Source organism: Pseudopodoces humilis, chromosome 1 (genome assembly GCF_049639895.1).
Source record: "Pseudopodoces humilis isolate 2021_Gansu_Grassland_sample_001 chromosome 1, ASM4963989v1, whole genome shotgun sequence".
Taxonomy (NCBI): Eukaryota; Metazoa; Chordata; class Aves; order Passeriformes; family Paridae; genus Pseudopodoces; species Pseudopodoces humilis.
Window position 1 is genome coordinate 150,866,693 of NC_142200.1, and position 18,149 is coordinate 150,884,841.

Consider the following 18,149-nt stretch of genomic DNA (forward strand, 5'->3'; position numbering starts at 1 on the left):
GGAGCTCCCGGTGTCCCGTTTCCAGAGTGGAGCCGTGTTCCAGTTTCCATGGAATCCTGGAATGGTTTGGGATGGAAGGACTTTAAAACCCATCCCATTCCAGCCCCGTGCCATGGGAAGGGACAGCTCCCATTATCCCAGGCTGCTCCAAGCCCCATCCAAGCAGAGAATCCAACACCTCCACCACGGAGAGCCAGAACCCCGCTGTTCCTCCTTTTGCCGTGACTTTCCCAAATCCCTGGATTCTCCAGCTCTTTGTTAGCCAGGCTCAGCCCTGTGGCTCTTTCCAGAGCCTGGAATGCTCCTGGAATGCTGATTCCTGCCTGCTCCCTTCTCCTTTAATTATCCTTTCGGGAGCAGAACCACCCAGGGAGGGCAGAGACGGAGCAGGAATGTGAATCCCCACACACAATTCCCTCTGGAATTCCAGAGCAGGAATGCTGCGGTTCCATAGGTTTTCTCCCACAATTAGCAGGATCCCTGTAATTAGCCCGGAGCAGGAATGCTGTGGTTCCGTAGGTTCTCTCCCACAATTAGCAGCATCTCTGTAATTAGCCCAAGATAGACGGAGCTGGCAAGGAAACTCCTCATCATCCTAATTCCAAACTGTTGTAAAACCAGGGAATGGAAAAGGGACAGCGCCCGTTTGTTTCCAATTGGGAAAAGTGCCGCCCTCGGGATCCGTGATGGATCCTTTGCCTTCCCGGGATGTTGGGATACTCCGGAGTCAGGGCGGGGGGGTCAAACCCAGCCCCGAAATTCCTTTGTTTTATTTGGCTGCTCCCTTTATTTCCCTCTTTCCCTGTTCCGCATCCCTGATTTGGATTCCCAAATGCTCCTCCATTCCAGCCTGGTTCCATTCCAGGGAGTTTGGAGTTGGAAAATGCAGGAAAATCCTCACATTCATCCCATGAATCCGTGCCAGAGGAGAGGTTCTGGTTCCTAAATGTTCTCCCGAGCTGCAAAGGATCCACCGAGCTTTGAATTCATCCCTTTCCCAGTGACTCTGCTCCCTTCTCCCAATTTTCTTCATCCCTGCTCTCCTTTTCCCAGTTTTCTTCATCCCTGCTCCCTTCTCACGGTTTTCTTCATCCCTGATCTCCCTTTCCCACCAAAATTTTCCTTCCCACTGTATTTCCTTTCTCCAGCCATGGAAAACTTCCTGGGTCCAGTCTCAGTGACTGCACCATCCTTTCCACTGCCTGGGGCTGCTCGGCTCGGGATGGGATGGGATCAGTGGGATGGGATGGGATTGGGAATGGGATCAGTGGGATGGGATCACTGTCTGGGGATGGAATTGTGGCTCCCAAATGTCGCCTCTCCCTCTTTACCAAGAAAACCGCTCCGAGATTGTCTCAGCCTTGGGATTTTTGCTCCAGGGTAGCTCTGGGCCCCCTGTGCTGCCCAAACCTTGGGCAAAGCTCCGAGGTTCCGCAGCTCCAGGGGACGTTGTCCTGTAAAATTCAGGGATCAGCTTTTCCACAGGAAATATTCCCAGAATCCAGCGAGGCCCCCCACTGTCCTGTCCTGGCACAGGGGAAGCAAAGGCAGCCTTTGGAATTAAATCCCGCCAAGGGCAGATGGATCCTCTTGTTCCAAACTCCAAAGCCCTGCCAGCTCCAACATTCCAAGCCCACCGAACCTTCGGTGCTCCCCAGGAGACGCCGTGGGGGGACGGGAAAGGGCCGGCACGAGGGGATGGGAATCCTCTCCTTCAGAAACCTCTGGAAAAGGAGTGGAAAAGTGGGATCTGGGCCTGGCAGAGGTGCAGAGGGAGCAGTCAGGTTTATTTGGGATGTGAAGGAGTTGTTTTGGTTTATTCCTGTCATGAGAAAAGCCAAACCCAAAATGTGCGGATGCCTCCGGAGCGTCCTTGAGGATTCCTCCCTAATCCAGGCAGGAATTCCAGGCTGCCTTCCCTCGCTCCAGTGCAGAGGGGCTAAACTGGCCAGGGATGATTTTGTCAGTGTTTTTTCCAGAAATTCTGGATTTTGACCCCAAATTCCAGCAGAAAGATGAAGAGGAAAGTTCACACCTGCCCTTAGGGAGAAATCCATCGGGATTTGTAGAATCCCAGGATCATTTGGGGTTGGAAGGGACTTTAATGAAACAAATCCAATTTCTTTTGGGAATTTATTAATGCCAATTTTGGACTGATTAAAGACTCCTCAGGATTCTGGGTTTTATTCAGGAATTCCACCCCATTCCAAGGGCAGGGATGCCTTCCACTATCCCGGGCTGCTCCAAACCCCCTCCAGCCCGGCTTTGAACAATCCCAGGGATGAGACAGCCACAAGTTCTCGAGTCTAGCTCGAGTCTAGCCCAAACCCAGCTTTTCCCAGCAGCCAGTGTGGGCTTTTCCAAGAGGAATTGTGCCTTGGGATGGGCTGACTCATCCCACGGAGCCCTCCCTGCCCTTCGTGGTGAGCAGGGGCTGCCACAAACTCTGCTCCTGATTTTGGTGCTGTGGGAGGTGAGGCAAGATCAGAGCACTCGGAGCTGTGGCCGCCGTGTTTTGGGAAGGAAACCAAACCCCTGGATGGCTTGGAATTAAAGCCCATATCCCAATTTAACCCGGAATATTGTGTTCCCAACCGGGAAATCCTGCCTGGCTCCTCAGGGCGTTGGATCACACTTCTCCACCTCCCACGGTGGGTGGGGATCCAAAATTCCCCCCACATCCCCAGAACTCCAGAATCGCTTCTCTGCCATTTCCAATTGTCCAGAAACTCTTCCCGAGTGCCTCAGGATTTCTCCTGCCACAGGGAACTGCTCCTTAGGTGCGGGAATTCCCCCGAGATGGGCTGGAGCCACGAGGAGCCGTGATCTCCTGGCTGTGAACCTCCAAGAGAAGCCCAAATCCATCAGCACGGATCAAATCCCACCCCGTTCAGTGTGGGGAAGCAAAGCGCTCTTGGATCCGCGCTTAGAGGGAACGCTGCCATCAGTTTTCCACCCAAATTCCCATCGGAAAGGGTCGGTTTGTGCCCAGGGGTGGCCAAAGGGGCGGAGGGACTTCCCTCAGGTCTGCTGTGATCCCAGCAAGATCCTGAGCCAGCTCCTGTGTCCCGGGAAACCGGAGCTGCCTCCTCTCCCGCCTTTTCCTTTCATGCCTCCTCCACCTGCTCCACTAAGCCCGGCTTAGGGGCAGGCTCAGGCCTAAAAGCCCTAAACCAGAGGAGGTTTCCCATTGCAGCTCTTTGTGCCGGGCTCCAGGTGCCGGAGGCCGCCTTTCCCCCGCTCTTTTCCGAGCCCTCTTTCCGTGCTCGTTACTTCCAGTCGGGATTCGTCACCCGCTGGGAACAGCTGCCGTGGGAATCGGGAAGCCACGAGCGCAGTGGTGACACGGGACATCAGCGTTCCTGCTGGGAATTCCCCCAAGGAAAACGGGCCTCCGGCTTTTCCCACCCCATTCCTGGCTCCAAAGGGGCCAAACCCCACATTTTAGGAAATGTGGAAGAAACTCCATCGTAAAAATGTGCGGTGTAACATCCCTCCCTCTCCTCCATCCAAGTTTATTTTCCAGCTGACTCCTGAATAAAAACCGGAATCCCGAGGAATCTTTAATCAGTCCAAAATCGGAATTTTTTAAATTTAATTCCCTAAAGAAATTGGATTTCTTTCATTTTGCGTTCGAGCACATCTGGGGCCGGAAACGGCTCATCCTCGAGGTCCCTTCCAACCCTGACCATACCGTGACCTCCAAAACTTTCCAAAAGCTAGGAATACAATGGAAAACTGGGACTCAATCCGATTTTGAGCTGAGGTATCAAAGCCGGTTGGAGTCTGGAAAATCCAGAGTGAGGGGAGAGAAATGGAACCACCGGTGACCTTGAGAGCCCAAACTTGCCCTGGGTTTTATTGCCCAGTGAGGCATCCAGAGCCCAGTCTGGGATAAACTGGAATTCCCTGCATCCATTGTTTACTCACGGATCCGTTGGCAGGAACTATTCCGAGATACAAAACTCCAGATGGAATTCCCGCCGTTATTCCAGAACAAAGCCCATTTCTCATGGATGAGATGCCCGTCTCTTTTTCGGGAGGCATCCAATCTATTTTTTTTTTTTAAATTCGGAGGGAGAGGAGTCTGTGCTAAATTTAAGGCCCAGACAGGCGTAAATTCATCATCCCAAAGTCACGGGCTCGGGTGTGCCCCGGAATTCCCAGCGCCGCTCCGAGCGTTTCTAACTGGGGCGCCGGTAACGCGATATCCGCACGTGCCGAGAGCCGGATCCCTCGGGATATTCCTGGATACAGACCCTGGATTGTGGCTGTGGGATTCTCCGGTGGGCTCTCGGTAAGGGATCCTTCCCCAGCTGACGTCAGCGGGGCGGCTCGATTTCCACCGGCCGAAATTCCAGGCTTTTTTGCCGTGTCTCGGAGGGGCTGGGGATGCTGGGGGAATTTGCGTCATTCCCGCCGCGATAGGGATTGGAAAACAGCTGGGAAAAAATGCAGCCCTGCATTTCCCGGCTCCAGGACGAGGAACACAAAGGGAAGATGTCAATGGATGTGGGGGTTTGTGAGCCCCAGGCTGGCTTGGGTTTGGATAACTCCAAACCAGACCTGGGAATGCGAGGCTTAAATATCTCCCTTTTTCCCTTGGTTTTAAGATGAAGGAGAGTGGATTGAGATCGGATTTGGGAAGGAATTCCTGGCTGGGAAGGTGGGGAAGAGCTGGGATGGAATTCCCAGAGCAGCTATGGCTGTCTCTGGATCCCTGGAAGTGCCCAAGGCCAGGCTGGACAGGGCTTGGAGCAGCCTGGGATGGTGGGAGGTGTCCCTGCCATGGCAGGGCTGGGATGGGTGATCCCCAAGTTCCTTTCCATCCCAAACCATCCCATAATTCCCCAATGTGGGACAGCCAGTCCAGCTTCGGCCAGGCCTGAGGTGACTAAATCAGGGCCAGCTTGTCCTGGGAATGCCCCATGGATTGAGGGACACCTCCAGATCCGCAGTGGGAATGCTGGAAGGATTCTCCTCCCGGTGATGGAATGACCCTGGGGACAAATCCCGCTGCCAGGGCATCCCTGATGTCTGAGAAAAGCGGGATGGGCCAAGCCTAGACCCTGGCTGGGGTCAATCCACATCCTCGGCTGGGATCAGTCTTGACCCTTGGCTGGGATCAATCCAGATCCTTGGCTGGGATCAATCCAGATTTTTGGTTGGGAACAATCCAGATTCCAAACCAGGAAAGCCTCAGGTGGCCTCAGAGCCGGGATAGCCCGGCCTAAAGTCCAAACCACACGGATGGAGGTGGAAAATTGGGATCACAGGGTGGTGTGGATGGGCAGAGCCGGGAGCAGCTCCTAGGGAACAAGGAGACCCCAGAATTGTGGAATGGTCACCTGGGGATGGCTGGGAAGGCTCAGCTCAGGAAATCAGCCAAACTTAAGCTTAAGCCAGGCCCAGGGAGAACAAGGTCTTAGGCTGGTGGGGACAACTTAAATGCAGCTTGTTTCCCAAAAAAATTAGAAAAAAAAAAAATAAAAAATAGGGAATGGCCTTTTCCAGCACACACCCAGAGCTCCTGGCAGCATCTTTACAGCTATGTCCAAAAATCCCAATCAGGAGCAGTCACAATTCAAATATTCCCTGGTGGCAGAACTGGGAGATTTCCAGAGCCATAAAAACTTATCCCTCTGATTTCCAGAGTTTTCCTTCTCTTGTTTTCTGATGGAAAAATCCCGGCTCTCCTGCAGGAAAAAAGTGCAGGAGGCACCTGCCTGGCTCAGGTTTCTTTTCCCAGTATTTCCATCCTGATCCCAGAGTCACAGAATTCCCGACTGGTTGGAGTGGGAAAGGACCTTGAACACCACCTCCAACCCCATGGGCAGGGAACATTCCGCTATCCCAAGCTGATCCAAGCTTTATTCATGGAGAATTCCAGGGATCGGGCATCCCAGGAGTCCCGCTCCTGTCTCACCTTCTCAGAGCTCTCCGACATCCCCCTGATCCCAATGGAATTTTTTCCCCCTCCGTTTCTTGTTGACAGCCAGGTTGAGCCTCCAAAGCAGGATGTGAGCACTGTTGGTTGGAATCCCTGCGCCAACCTCATCCCAAAAAAAGTCTGTTTTCATCCAGACAAAAACTCATTCCTTGTTTTACGGGCTCGTGGACGGGCACTGGCTTCGCTTTGGGAATTTCTGGAAAAGTTTCCAGCTGGGACTGTGAAACACAGGGAGATATTTTTAGTGTGGGCTTGTTGGGTTGTTGTTTTTTGGGTTTGTTTTTTTTTTTTTTGCCTTCCCATAAATCATGAGGACCTGCCTTTGTCCGTGCTGAAAAGGTCACGGGTAGCTGGGAATTTTGGCTGTGCTGGAGAGATCAGCACATCCTCGATCCTGGAAAAGGCGATGGAATCCCAAGTGGGGGGTCCCGGAGAAGCCGGTGATTAATAAGCGGCTTTTTTAGGGAAAGCAGCAGCAGGAGGAAATAAATCCCAGCTCCAGCCAGGTGATCCATGATTCCCCACCGCAAAGCTCTGGCTCCGGCAGGGAGCGCTTGGAAGGGAAAACTCGGTTGCGACACTTTTAAGGAGGCTGTGGCTTATCGAGAACATCTGTCCCGGCCTAAACCGGGCCGGTAACTTCCTAAAGCCCGAGTTGAAAGCCAGGGACTGGCACTGGGAAGGGCAATTCTGGGAAAGGCCCGTGGAGAGGGCGCAGAGGAGCGGGAGGAAGGCGAGCGACTCCCTTTGGGTGGCGGAGCCGCTCCCTGTGAGCTCATCCCGGGCTCCCTTTACGGCCTCCCAGGGAAAAGAGGCACTTTTAGGGAATGATTTAAGGAATGATTCACGGCCCTGTTTACGTGTCTGGGTTCGGAGGAGATAAATCACTCCTGGCACTCCAGGCACCGCCGGCTCCAGCAAACCAAACACCGCCTGGATCCGCTCGGGATTTCGCTCGGGATTAAACTCCTCCGGCCTCCGGCAGCGAGTGGCCCCGGCCCAGCTGGGATGGGGTTTATTCCCTGCCCAGGAATAATCTGGGATGAAGGAATGGGGCAGCCCATGGTCTGGGTGCTGCTCCAGAGCCAGAGGGGTTCCCCAGCAGTAACTCATCCTCTCAGGAATAGAAATCCCAGATTTTTTGAGCGGATCTGAGCTGGCACGGGAGCAGCCAGAGGTGCCCAGTTCCAGCGGGAGCTGCACGGATCAGCCGGATCCTCCCAAAATGGGATTTTAAAAGGGATTTTGGGCCATTTGGACTCATCTGGTCTCTTTTATATGATCCCAAGCACAGCTACAACTGGGCAGAGAAGTGTGGAGGGAATAGGGGAAGGGTTCGGTGGGATATTGGGAAGGAATTCCTGACTGGCAGGGTGGGGATGGAATTCCCAGAGAAGCTGTGGCCGATCCCTGGCAGTGCCCAAGGCCAGGCTGGACGGGGCTTGGGGCAGCCTGGGATAGTGGGAAGTGTCCCTGCCATGGCAGGGGTGGAATGGGATCATCCTTCAGGCCCTTTCCATCCCAAACCATTCCCTGATTCCATGTCTAAGCAGTAGGATGTGTTATTTCCTCTGATAATCCCCCTCACACCACTCGTTTATTCCATGCCTTCCATGGGGACCTGTCTAAGCCTGCTCTTCCCGGTGTTTATGGATAGTCTGGGACAGCAGTGTCCCCTGGAATCTGGGAATTGTGATCTCCCTGGATCGGGAGAGCGCTGACTCACGGAGCAAAGGCATCAGCACCTGCAGCCTCGTGTCTCCCGGGGAAACATCCGGGGCATTTTCCAAGCAAATCCAAAATTAAAAAAATCCAATCCAAAAATAAGAAACCTTCAGGGATTGACCAGGATGAGGAATTTGTTGTTCCACGAGAGGGATGGAAACCGGGAGCTGGAGTCAGACTGGGAATCTGAAGAGACAGGAGGTGTCCAAGGCCGCCTTGGACAGGGCTTGGAGCATCCTGGGACAGTGGGAATTGTCCCTGTCCACGGCAGGGATGGGACTGGATGATCCTTGAGGTCCCTTCCAACCCAAACCATTCCGTGCTGGTGCCGGATGTTTGGATTCTCCGATGCAAACCCACAGCTCCTTTCCCGAAGGCGATTCCCTCCTCATGGCTGGGATTCCTGCCCTGGATAAGATCCAGATCCAGGATCCTTCCCTGGCCTCGGCCGCGGAACAGCCTCTGTGACATCAGCCTCGTCAGGGCGACTTCCAGGCCAGGAGATGCTTCCTCCCACCCTGGGAATCCTTCTTTTCCTTCCCTGACCCCCAAATTCCCGGGATATGGAGCTCATCAGTGTAAATGGATGGGCCATGGCAGCTCCCACCCTGAGGGACAATTCCCTGCCCAATCCATGCTGGAATGTGTTCCTGGTGTCTCCCTGGGTCGCGCTGCCCACACGGATGATCCATGAATTCCATGTGGGATCCCAAAACGCAATGGATGATCCGTGGATGATCCCGAGGGAGCAGCTGTTGGCACTGGGAGCTCTCCGAGGTTTCCCAGCTCCCGGCTGTGGCTCCTGAACGTGGCCCGGAGCCCGCGGCTGCCCCACGGCCTTGGCACGGCATTCCCAGCGCACGGATTCCTCCTCTCCCATCAGCAGACGTGACCTGGCAGGAATCAATCCCAAATCCCTGCTGGGGCAGCAGGGAGGGATGTGGGATTGACCATTCCGGCAGAAATATCTTGGGAGCATCCCCTGAGCCCCCTCAAGGATGGGAAGGCGGAGTTTTTCTTCCAGCTCAATTTCTGTGGATGGGAGGGAAGAAGGGAGGGCTGCTCTGTGCCTCTGGAAAAGGGAATTTCTGGGATTAGGATGCAGCTGGATGTCTGAACAAATGCTCCAGGGAAAGGAGCAGGTTATCCTGACCTGAAGGATTTGTGCTGTCCCAGGTCTCCAAGCTGCAGCAGGGAAGTCATGCCAAGATTTTACCTCTCTCCCAAAATTCCTGGGCTGCCTGAGGCCACGGAGGGATCCTGAGCTGGTTCCCGGTCAGGGCTGCTGGAAAGTGAGGGATTGGTGTTTTGGAAGGAGGAAAAACCAGGAAAATGGATGGAAAAAGAATGGGGGGGAAAGGAATCGATCCCAGCATGGCCTGGAGCAGCTTCACTGGGGTCCCAGTCAAACCTTTGGATAATTTGCCCATGGGAATTTGGGAGCAGGAGCTCTTTTCCCATTCCTGGTACAGGCAGGGCTCCCCCCAATCCCAGGGGAAGAGAATTTCCTGCTTCTCCAGCTCATTGTTCCCAAATCCCTGCTCCCAAATCCATCTTTCCCTCCCCTCCTTCTGAGGCAGACAGACCAAAAACTTTGGGATAGTCCAAAGGCAGGGAAAGGGGAAAAGCTTTGCTGTGCCTGCGGGGAAACTGAGGCAGGAAGGCCGGATCTGCTTTCCACATTCCCAGATGGAATTCCTTAGGGAGCTTGGAGTCACCAAGGTGTGCAGGATCTGAAGGTCTGGAGTTCACTAAGACAAGATCACTCAGAATTCCCAGATGAATCCTGAGGATGTTTTGCCTCCTGAGGGACATTCCTGGCTTTTCCAGGAGCAGGGAAGTGCAGAACCATGGAGGGGCCAGAGGTGATCCCAAATCCTGGCTCTGCTTCCTTAGGAGACTCCGATCCCTTTTGGATTGAAAAGTTGGGCTGGAGGAGGACAAGGACTTCTCCAGGGGAAAGAATCCCACGAGTGGGAAGAATTCCAGAAGTGGGAGGAATTCCGTGAGCGGGAAGCATTCCATGAGCGCGGGATCCCGGTGAGATGGGAGGGGATCCAGAGGACATAGTGGGAATCTCCTCAGTGGAGCATCTTCATAGGAAACCAATCCCAAAAATCATTGGGACCTAAATCCCGGGATCCCAGAATGGCTGGGGCTGGAAGGAACCTTAAGGATCATCCATTTCCACAGAAAATTGGGATTCCTCTCACTTTTAGGGCCAATAATAGGAAAACTGGGATTTTTGCTCTGAATTCCTGGAATTTGATGATGTTGGAATCGGCATTTTAACTACTCTTTCCCAAGCACTGTAGGAAAAGCTTGGATTGGCTGGATTTGGAAGCAAACCAAAGGGATTTGGAAGTGCGGGTTTGGGAAAGAGACCAAATATTGGTGATTTTTATGGAAAATCTGAATTTTGCCTCATTTTGAGCATCTGAAGGCAGCTGAGGCAGGACAGTGGTGCATTAATTGCCGATATTAACGAACTGGAATCGGCAGAATTCACTGGAATTCCTATAAAATAAAAAGGAATTAATTCTTCCTGCTTAATTCCTGGTGTTGACTCCCAGCCCTTTAATTGCCGTCTTAATTAACTTTCAATTAACACCTCCGTGGAATCCTTCGCTCTTCATTAATGGTACTGGCCTGGATTCAGAGGAAAATGGAGAGTATCCCATTTTTTGGGGGGTTGGGAGAGCTGGGAAAAGCTTCCCAAGCACATTCCCACCGGGAATATTCCGCTTTATATCCCACAGCTCTTTCGCTGCTGGGCAAAAAAAAAAATAAATCCAAAATTGTCCTTTTTTATAAGATTTAATCTCATAATTGAATCAAGATTTTTGTCCTGCACCAGCTCTTGGTGGGAGGAAATCCAGGGAATACGTGTCAGGATGCATTAAGGAATTCTGGTGCATCCCAGCTGTTTGGAAGTCTCAGTGTGTGGAAAAAGGGTTGGAGAGAGGGAAGGAAGGACTTGGAATTTCCCACGGAGAGTCGAGGAAAATCCGTTCCTTCAGCGGCTCTGTCCGAGAGCGTCTGTCACAGATCTGGGACAGATTTCCTTAAAAGATTTCAGGATTACAGGGGCTGCACTCGGATGATCCTTCTGGGAATCTTCCAGGTCACCCTTCTTGGGATCATTCCTTGGAAGAGAGAGGAAGGGACGGCTGTGAGCCAAACCAAATCCAAACCAGAACATTCCCGACTTTCCCGCTCTCCCAACTTTCCTTCCTGCTCCTCCCAGCCGGATGCAGGGATCCAGCAGCAGCACACTGGGAATCTCCAGGCCACGGGAGCTGGGAATCACCTTCAGCTGCCGCGGAAGCAGCGGGAGAAATCCGGAATTTCTTGGAATTTCTCACAGATCCGCTCGTCCACCTTAAGTTTAATCCTGTCTTGGTCTAGGCCTAGTCCTTGAGGTCCTCGATCTCGAGCTTAGCTGAGTTAGGCTTGGCTCATCTCGTGGGAGTTATGGAGAAGCAGGGATGTCTCCAGTGAGGCCAGAGGGAGACCAGGATGGGATTCCTGGGAATATCCGAGACATTTTGGTTGGGATGAATCATTCCTGAAGCGCGGAACACGATGGGTGTGGTTTTTGATCCAGGAATAGAATTCCAAGCCCTGCTGATCCCTCTGCACCATGCTCCGATCTCTGGGAAGGATATCCCCGCTCAGGCAGCCTGATAGCAAATTGTGGGAATTCTCTCCTTGCCTGGAAGTTGATTTTTCCATAGTTCAGCCCCTCGGTTCCCACCTCGTTTGCTCCAGGGGTGGAAAACGGGAAATCCTTTGGGACTGACAAAAGTTGTCCCTGAATTCCTGTTCCTGGAAAGGCACCGTAAAGCTCAGTCCTCCTGGATAAATGGCACATGCTGACTTCAAATCGCAAATTCCCAACCCCTGGAAGTGTCCAAGGCCAGGCTGGAGCACCCTGGGACAGCGGAAAATGTCCTTGCCCAGGGGTTGGAATGGGATGATCCTTAAGGATCCTTCCAACACAAACCCAACATTCCGGAGCTGGAATATTTTCCCTTCTTTCTCCTGCGCCCCCTTTCCCCTTCCCATCGATTCCCTGGCGCTCTCCCAGCAGATCCCGGCATTCCTTGCCCTCGATCCCAGGAAATCTGTTTTCCTGGAGCTGCTCTTTTTCGTTATTCCCGAAAACGAGGCCCATAAACCGGGATGACCGGGATCTCCCCAGGAACATTTGGGGTTTGCTTTCACGGCTGGGACATCAGCCAGGGAATGGAAATTCCAGAGGACATCCTCACCCTACCCCGCAGGCTCCGGAGGGGCAAGGAAAGGGGGGAAAACGGATCCAAATGGATCTGACAGCCTCGGGATAAAGTTGTGGTGTCCCCCTTCCCTTCGGCGTTTCTGCTTCCTCCAGACAAGGAGGGAAAAGCGACATTCCCAGATCTTGTCCCCACGAGGAACTTTTATTTTCCAGCAAAACCCAGCGCTGGGAAGGGAGGAGGGGATGACTGAGCAAGAGGAGCAGGTGGGATTTGATTGGAAAACCGGGAAGCCCCGGGGGAGGAGCCTCCATCCCTTCCAGGAGCTCCTGGGGTGGGATTGCAGGAACGAAGGGAAAAGCCCAGGATCCCGCATCCCTCGGGATAAAGCCACTCCTTGGAAAAACCGCCTGCCAAGAAACTCAGTGCAGGAATTCCTGCTGAGGAAATTTAGGGAAAGCTGATTTAAAGGGATTTGCTGGAAGCTTTTAGAGGGATTAAATCTGCAGGGACAGGATAACCTCGACCTCTTCCTCCGAAACCGCCGGATTTGGGAGCTGGACATATCTGGGACAATTTCTGCCTTCCCTTGGATGTTCCTCTTGCTCCCAGAATTCCCACCAGCAAAAATTCCTCCTCAAAAATCTTCTCAGTGCTCCTGACTGGCCAATTGATTGGGAAATAAAAGGAGGGGAGGGAAAGAAATCCCCAAAAAAAAAAGGCTGATCCAATTTATTTCAGGCGCTGGTTTGAGGATGGAATAAATTCCAGCTGCTCTGGGCAGGTCAAGGCTGTAAGAGGAGCTCTGAGGGAATAGCTCAGGTTGGTGAAGCCCATCCTGGATATTCCCAGATTATTTGGATTATTATTGGAATTATTATTGGATCAGCAGGAAAAATGTATCCTACATTTATTCCTTGCTGTTGGTGTAAGGGTTTTACCAGGATGAGAGATTTTTTGTGGGGAGGATAAAAAGGTGAAGGCACTTGGGAATTTGGTAAAAGAGGAGGGAAACGTTGAGTACGGGAAACTTGAGGAGTCTTTGGCTCTGGAATTCACTGGGATGAAAAATTCCCGGTGCCTTTTACCTCCTTCTTCATTGTCCTGAGCAGAATGTGCAGGGAATTCATGGAATAAACGGTGATGAACTGGAGCAAACTCTGGGTACTAATGTGGATTTTTGGGATTGATTCTCAGCATGGCATGGCTTTAAAAAGAGAGGAAATCCATGGATATCGATGAAAATATCCCTTTTTTGGCCAATTTTCCATCCTAGCCCGATTCCAGTTTAGGAAAAGAGGTGACACTTGAGGGGCAGCAGCAGTTTAGGACATTCCTGGCCCTGGAATTTACATCCAGGCTCCGGATTTTCCCAGCTCCTGCTGGATTTGGGCTTTGTTCATTTGTCTGATCCCAGTTTGGATCCTGCTTGGGATTTGTTGGGATTTTTCCCTCTTTGTTCTCTTCATCCGAGCCTCAAATCCCACAAATTAGGGATTAATTTCCTTCCTTTCTCCGTATCCTACGGACATCTCACCCCGGGACCTCCATCCCTGTTTTTCTCCCATCCAAAGGGATCCAAATCCCTTCCAAAGCAGCGGCTGCTTCATTCCCAGCACTTCCCACCCATTCCCAAATCCTGAAGCCCCACATGGGCACTCCTGGAAGCGAAGCCGCTTCTTTTGCTTCCTGGGAATCTCCGGATTCCCAAAAATCGGCACAAACGATTCCCAATGGTTTCAGCAAGGCCGTCCCCCGGCATTTTTTCAGATCAGGTGTTGGGATTGTTTTCCCAAGGGAAAGCTTTGCCCACCCAGAGCCAAATGTGCCGTGGATCAGGGAGTGATCACAAGGAAAATATTCCCGTGGATTCCTTCAGCCTTGGACAGCCTGGCCAGGAAGAGGAGCAGGGATCCAGGAGATCCAGGGCAGGAAAATCCAGGGAAAAATCAGGAAAATGTGCGGCTGGGGAACTGAAATTCCTCCAGCAGCTGGGAGATCCAAAGGTGCTCCGGGTTTTTGAGCTCCAGGTGTTTGTGCTGTGCCACCTGCTGTCCCTTGATCCCAAATCTGAGGATTCCAGCCTTGGATAATCCTCAGTCCCAGCTCCCACCCGGGTTTTCCCTGGATGTTGAATGGCATTTATCCAGAACCATTCCATAGTTTACCCAAAAGCTTTTGTCTTCAAACACCAGGATTCCATGAAAATCTTTGTTCTAATCCATGAATTTATTTACATTCTCATTTCGACCCCTTTGACCAAGGGGAAGCCCACGAAGTCAGGTCCAAGATAGGATTTTTTTGGCATTTAAACCATTTTTTGGAAGAGAGGAGGGAACGTGGGGCCGGTTTTGATGGATTTTTTTTTTAAGGATCAGGCAGATTTAGGAAATAAAACCTGAGCTGAGCTCAGAGCTCTGTCTCTGCCCAGCCCCAGGCTCAGCCCTTGGAGACTTTCCCCTTTTATTTCTGGGAATGAAAATGTGTTTTCTGTGCATCCCTCCGAGCACAGCCAGAGGAGCCGAGCGTGCTTGGGATGAATCCCTTGGAATTCCTGAGGTCCCATCCCTCCAAATCCAGCCTAACTCCTCCAGCTTTGGCGGAATCGCTCCGGCTTTGTACAGCTCCGAACGCCAGCGGGAGCTGACCCCGAGCTTTTCTGTTCCCGATCCAAGCTGAAATGAGGGATGGTGCCTTAAATGCGGACAGGCCAAACATCTGGGAAGGGCTGGAACGGTTCCCATTAACGTGGACGCGGTTTGGAAGCGACTCCCGCTGGTGAAGGGATTTCAGCCTGGATTTATTCCAAGGACACGAAAACCCAACTCCTGTTTTACTCCCAGCCCCTTATCAGATTGAACTCCGCAGCTGCGCATCCCTTGCCCCCGTTCCTCTCCCCGGGAGCCCACTGGGAAATCCAATCCCGGTTTATTTGGGAGCTGGGATTCATTAACCCTCGTTATGGCACTTGGAGGGAGCTTTTGTCGGGAGTTAATTGGCCCTCAGCTGGTTCCCGTTACTGGCTTGGCAAAGGGAATGAACTGGGAAGGAGGGAAGGGACCTGGATTCGGGATTGGGATGGCTTGGGGAGTGCAGGGAAATCATGGAATGGGTTGCTTGGAAGGGATCTTAAGGATCATCCCATCCACACCTGCCATGGGCAGGGACACCTCCCACTGTCCCAGGCTGCTCCAGCCTGGCCTTGGGCACTGCCAGGGATCCAGGGGCAGCCACAGCTGCTCTGGGAATTCCATCCCAGCCAGGCATTCCTTCCCCATATCCCATCCAGCCCTGCCCTCTGGCAGTGGGAGCCATTCCCTGTGTCCTGTCCCTCCATCCCTTGTCCCCAGTCCCTCTCCGGCTCTCCTGGAGCAGAGGGTGGGGAGATGCCGTCAGCTCCCAGCCCTGCCTGGGGCAGATCCCTCCACACATTCCTGGGATTCGGGCAGGATTTTATGGAGCCTGTGGGTGAAATCTCCGTGCAGAGGAGGAAGCAGCACGGGAGGTTGTAATTCCTAAGTGGAGAGGAGTCCTCGGCATTAAATTATTTACTAGGAATGTTTTCCTCCCGGAACAGCCTCACCCCTGCAACCTGGGATGCTCCATCCCAAAACCGCCGCTTCCACATGGGAATGCGCGACGGGACCGGTCCCAGGCTGTGCTCCCTGTGCCACATCCGCGGATGAGAATTCCGTGGAGGAGCCGCTCCTCGGGACACAACGGCAGAGCAAACCGGGGTCCTCGGGGCGAGGCTGAGGGAACGCCGGGTGCGGAGGAGGGTTTGGAACGGGAGCGTGACCTCTCTGTCCCCTCCCCGCAGGTGGATGCCGACGATGTCATCACCAAGGAGGAGCAGATCTTCCTCCTGCTGAAGGCCAAGGCCAAGTGCGAGCGTCACCTGAAAGCCAAGGTGCCCAAGGTGCACGGTGAGTGCTCCCAAATCCTGGGGCTGGAGCTGGATCCACCCCTGCTCCTCCCAGCCCTCATCCCCGCGCACGGAGCTGGGAGCAGGGCGGGAAGGGAGGCAGTCGGAGCATCCCGGTGAATCGGTTTTTCAGGATATCCACGGGGACTGAGGTTTCAGCGCAGGGTGTTGGGAAGCAAAGTTGTCCCAGAGTTGCTGTGCTCTAGAATTCCAAATTCCGGGGGTCCGGGAGGATGCAGAGGTTGTGGGATTTTAGCCCTGACTGTTCCACCCCATGCGCAGGAGAGAGCTCCAACCACCAGCTCTCCCGGGATCACAGAATTCCAGAATGGTTTGGGTTGGAAGGGACCATAAAGATCCTGTTCCACCCCTCTGGAATGGGCAGGGACACCTCCCATCATCCCAGGCTGCTCCAGCCTGGCCTTGGGCACTGCCAGGGATCCAGGGACAGCCACAGCTGCTCTGGGAATTCCATCCCAGCCAGGAATTCCTTCCCAATATCCCATCCAACCAGTGGGAAGCCATTCCCTGTGTCCTGTCCCTCCATCCCTTGTCCCCAGTCCCTCTCCAGCTCTCCTGGAGCCCCTTCAGGCCCTGCAAGGGGCTCTGAGCTCTCCCTGGAGCTTCTCCTCTCCAGGGGAACATTCCCAGCTCTCCCAGCCTGACTCTAGCAGAAGCAGAGCTCCAGCCCTGGGAGCAGCTCCATGGCCTCCTCTGGAGTATTCCAAACCCCAAAAATCCTTTGCAACCACTGATAGGGAAAACAAAACATCGCCCCAAGACCTTTCTCCTTCCCCACCCTCTCTCCTCGGAAGGACCAGAGCTCAGCTGAGCCTCTTCCTTCCACTTCCTTTCTATTTTGGGCTGGAAAATCGCTCCCAGCTGTGGGGCTGGGGGGAGGAGGAAGGTGAGAGCTCTCTCGTGTGGGGTGAGAAGTCTTCACCCTCCGCTGCTTCCTTTCCCCACATTCCCAAGTGAGAATTCCTGGCCAGCTGAGGCACCCTCCAGTCCCCAGAGTGTCCCATTTCCCTCTATTTCCTGGGAAAAGGGGACAAGCCGCGATGTTCCCGCACCTCGGCTCTTTCTTCCCTCTGGGAGTGCTGTGGGAAAACCGGGAGAAGCCCCCAAATCCAGCTTTTCCACCTGCCCACCTGGTGCCGTCGGGAAGGCGGGCAAGGGGCCATAAAATCCCGGCTTCCCTTTGATTCCAAACCTCCTGTTTTCCATCAGAAAACCTCAAGCCACATCCTCTGCTGCTCCTTTGTCCCCTCACCCCGTGCCCAATTAACACCTCGTTAATGAGCACATGTGCAAAGGCATTTCCTGCTTTTGGGGACCGCCCACCTGGTCCTGCTCCCACACCCCTTCTCCAGCATTTGGGGTCGATCCCCCTTCCTTGCGGGCAGGGGTAGGGATGGGATTGACAGCCGGATTTGGGGCTCTTTCCCGAGTGGAAAGGGAGCGCATCCCAGGGATTTGGAGACCTGGGTTTGGTACCGGTTTGGGACCTGGGTCTGGGACTGGAACAGAAAACTTCCAATATCCCACAGATCCTGCCTTTGGAAAAAGTGTTCTGAGCTCCTCCCTGCTCCATCAGCAGCAAATCCAATCCCAAAGAATCCAAGAGGAGGAACCACCTGGATTTTGAGGTTTTGGAGATTTTACTCATGATCAGAGGAGAACTAAATCCAATTAATCTGCACTAATCCAAAGGCAGGAATTAATTCCCGCTCAACCTTTCCACAGGGAATGGGGTTTTTTTTAGGATTTGGCACCCCAGAAATTCCCTTTAGGAGTTCCCAGTCAAGGCAGGGATTTGCCAGACTGGCCCTGAGATGGTTTAAGGAGTTTGTGGTCCCAACAGAAAATTTTCCCATCTGGAAAAGTTCTTCCCACTTTTCAGAGGAGCTGTCATCCACAGATTTTGGGATTTCAGATGCCCTTGGACACAGGGAAAGTGGTTGGGTCCAGTGCTTTCCTCCTCGGATGATCCAGAATTTGGGATGTGACATCCAGGTCTGTGCCCTCCTCATCCAGAGGGAGGATCTCATCCCGCTACCTCACCCCTCACTGCAGATCCCAAAGAAAAATCTGGGAAGGGCAACAATGTTCACAGTTATGATGCTCCAGCTCCTTTTCCCAGATAGGATTTAAAAGGAAGAATTTATGAGGAAAAGTAGGGCTGCTTTGGAGGAAAGTAAATCCCAGATGTGCTTTCCAGTTGATCCATGGTCAAATCCATGCTGGGCTTGTCATTCCAAAGAAGGGAAAAGCCACAAAGAGGCAGCAGTTTTGGGGAGATGCTCGGGAA

At 53.1% G+C, this 18,149-nt stretch overlaps 1 protein-coding gene across 1 annotated transcript in view; it reads left to right on the forward strand.

Annotated features, from left to right (window-relative positions):
• PTH1R (parathyroid hormone 1 receptor) overlaps positions 1–18,149 on the forward strand; it is an 89,574-nt gene that overhangs the window by 24,217 nt on the left and 47,208 nt on the right. Inside the window, exon 2 of the mRNA XM_005532108.3 lies at positions 15,734–15,839. Within this exon, the coding sequence (XP_005532165.1) occupies positions 15,734–15,839 (106 nt within the window). The remainder of the gene's footprint in view (positions 1–15,733; positions 15,840–18,149) is intronic.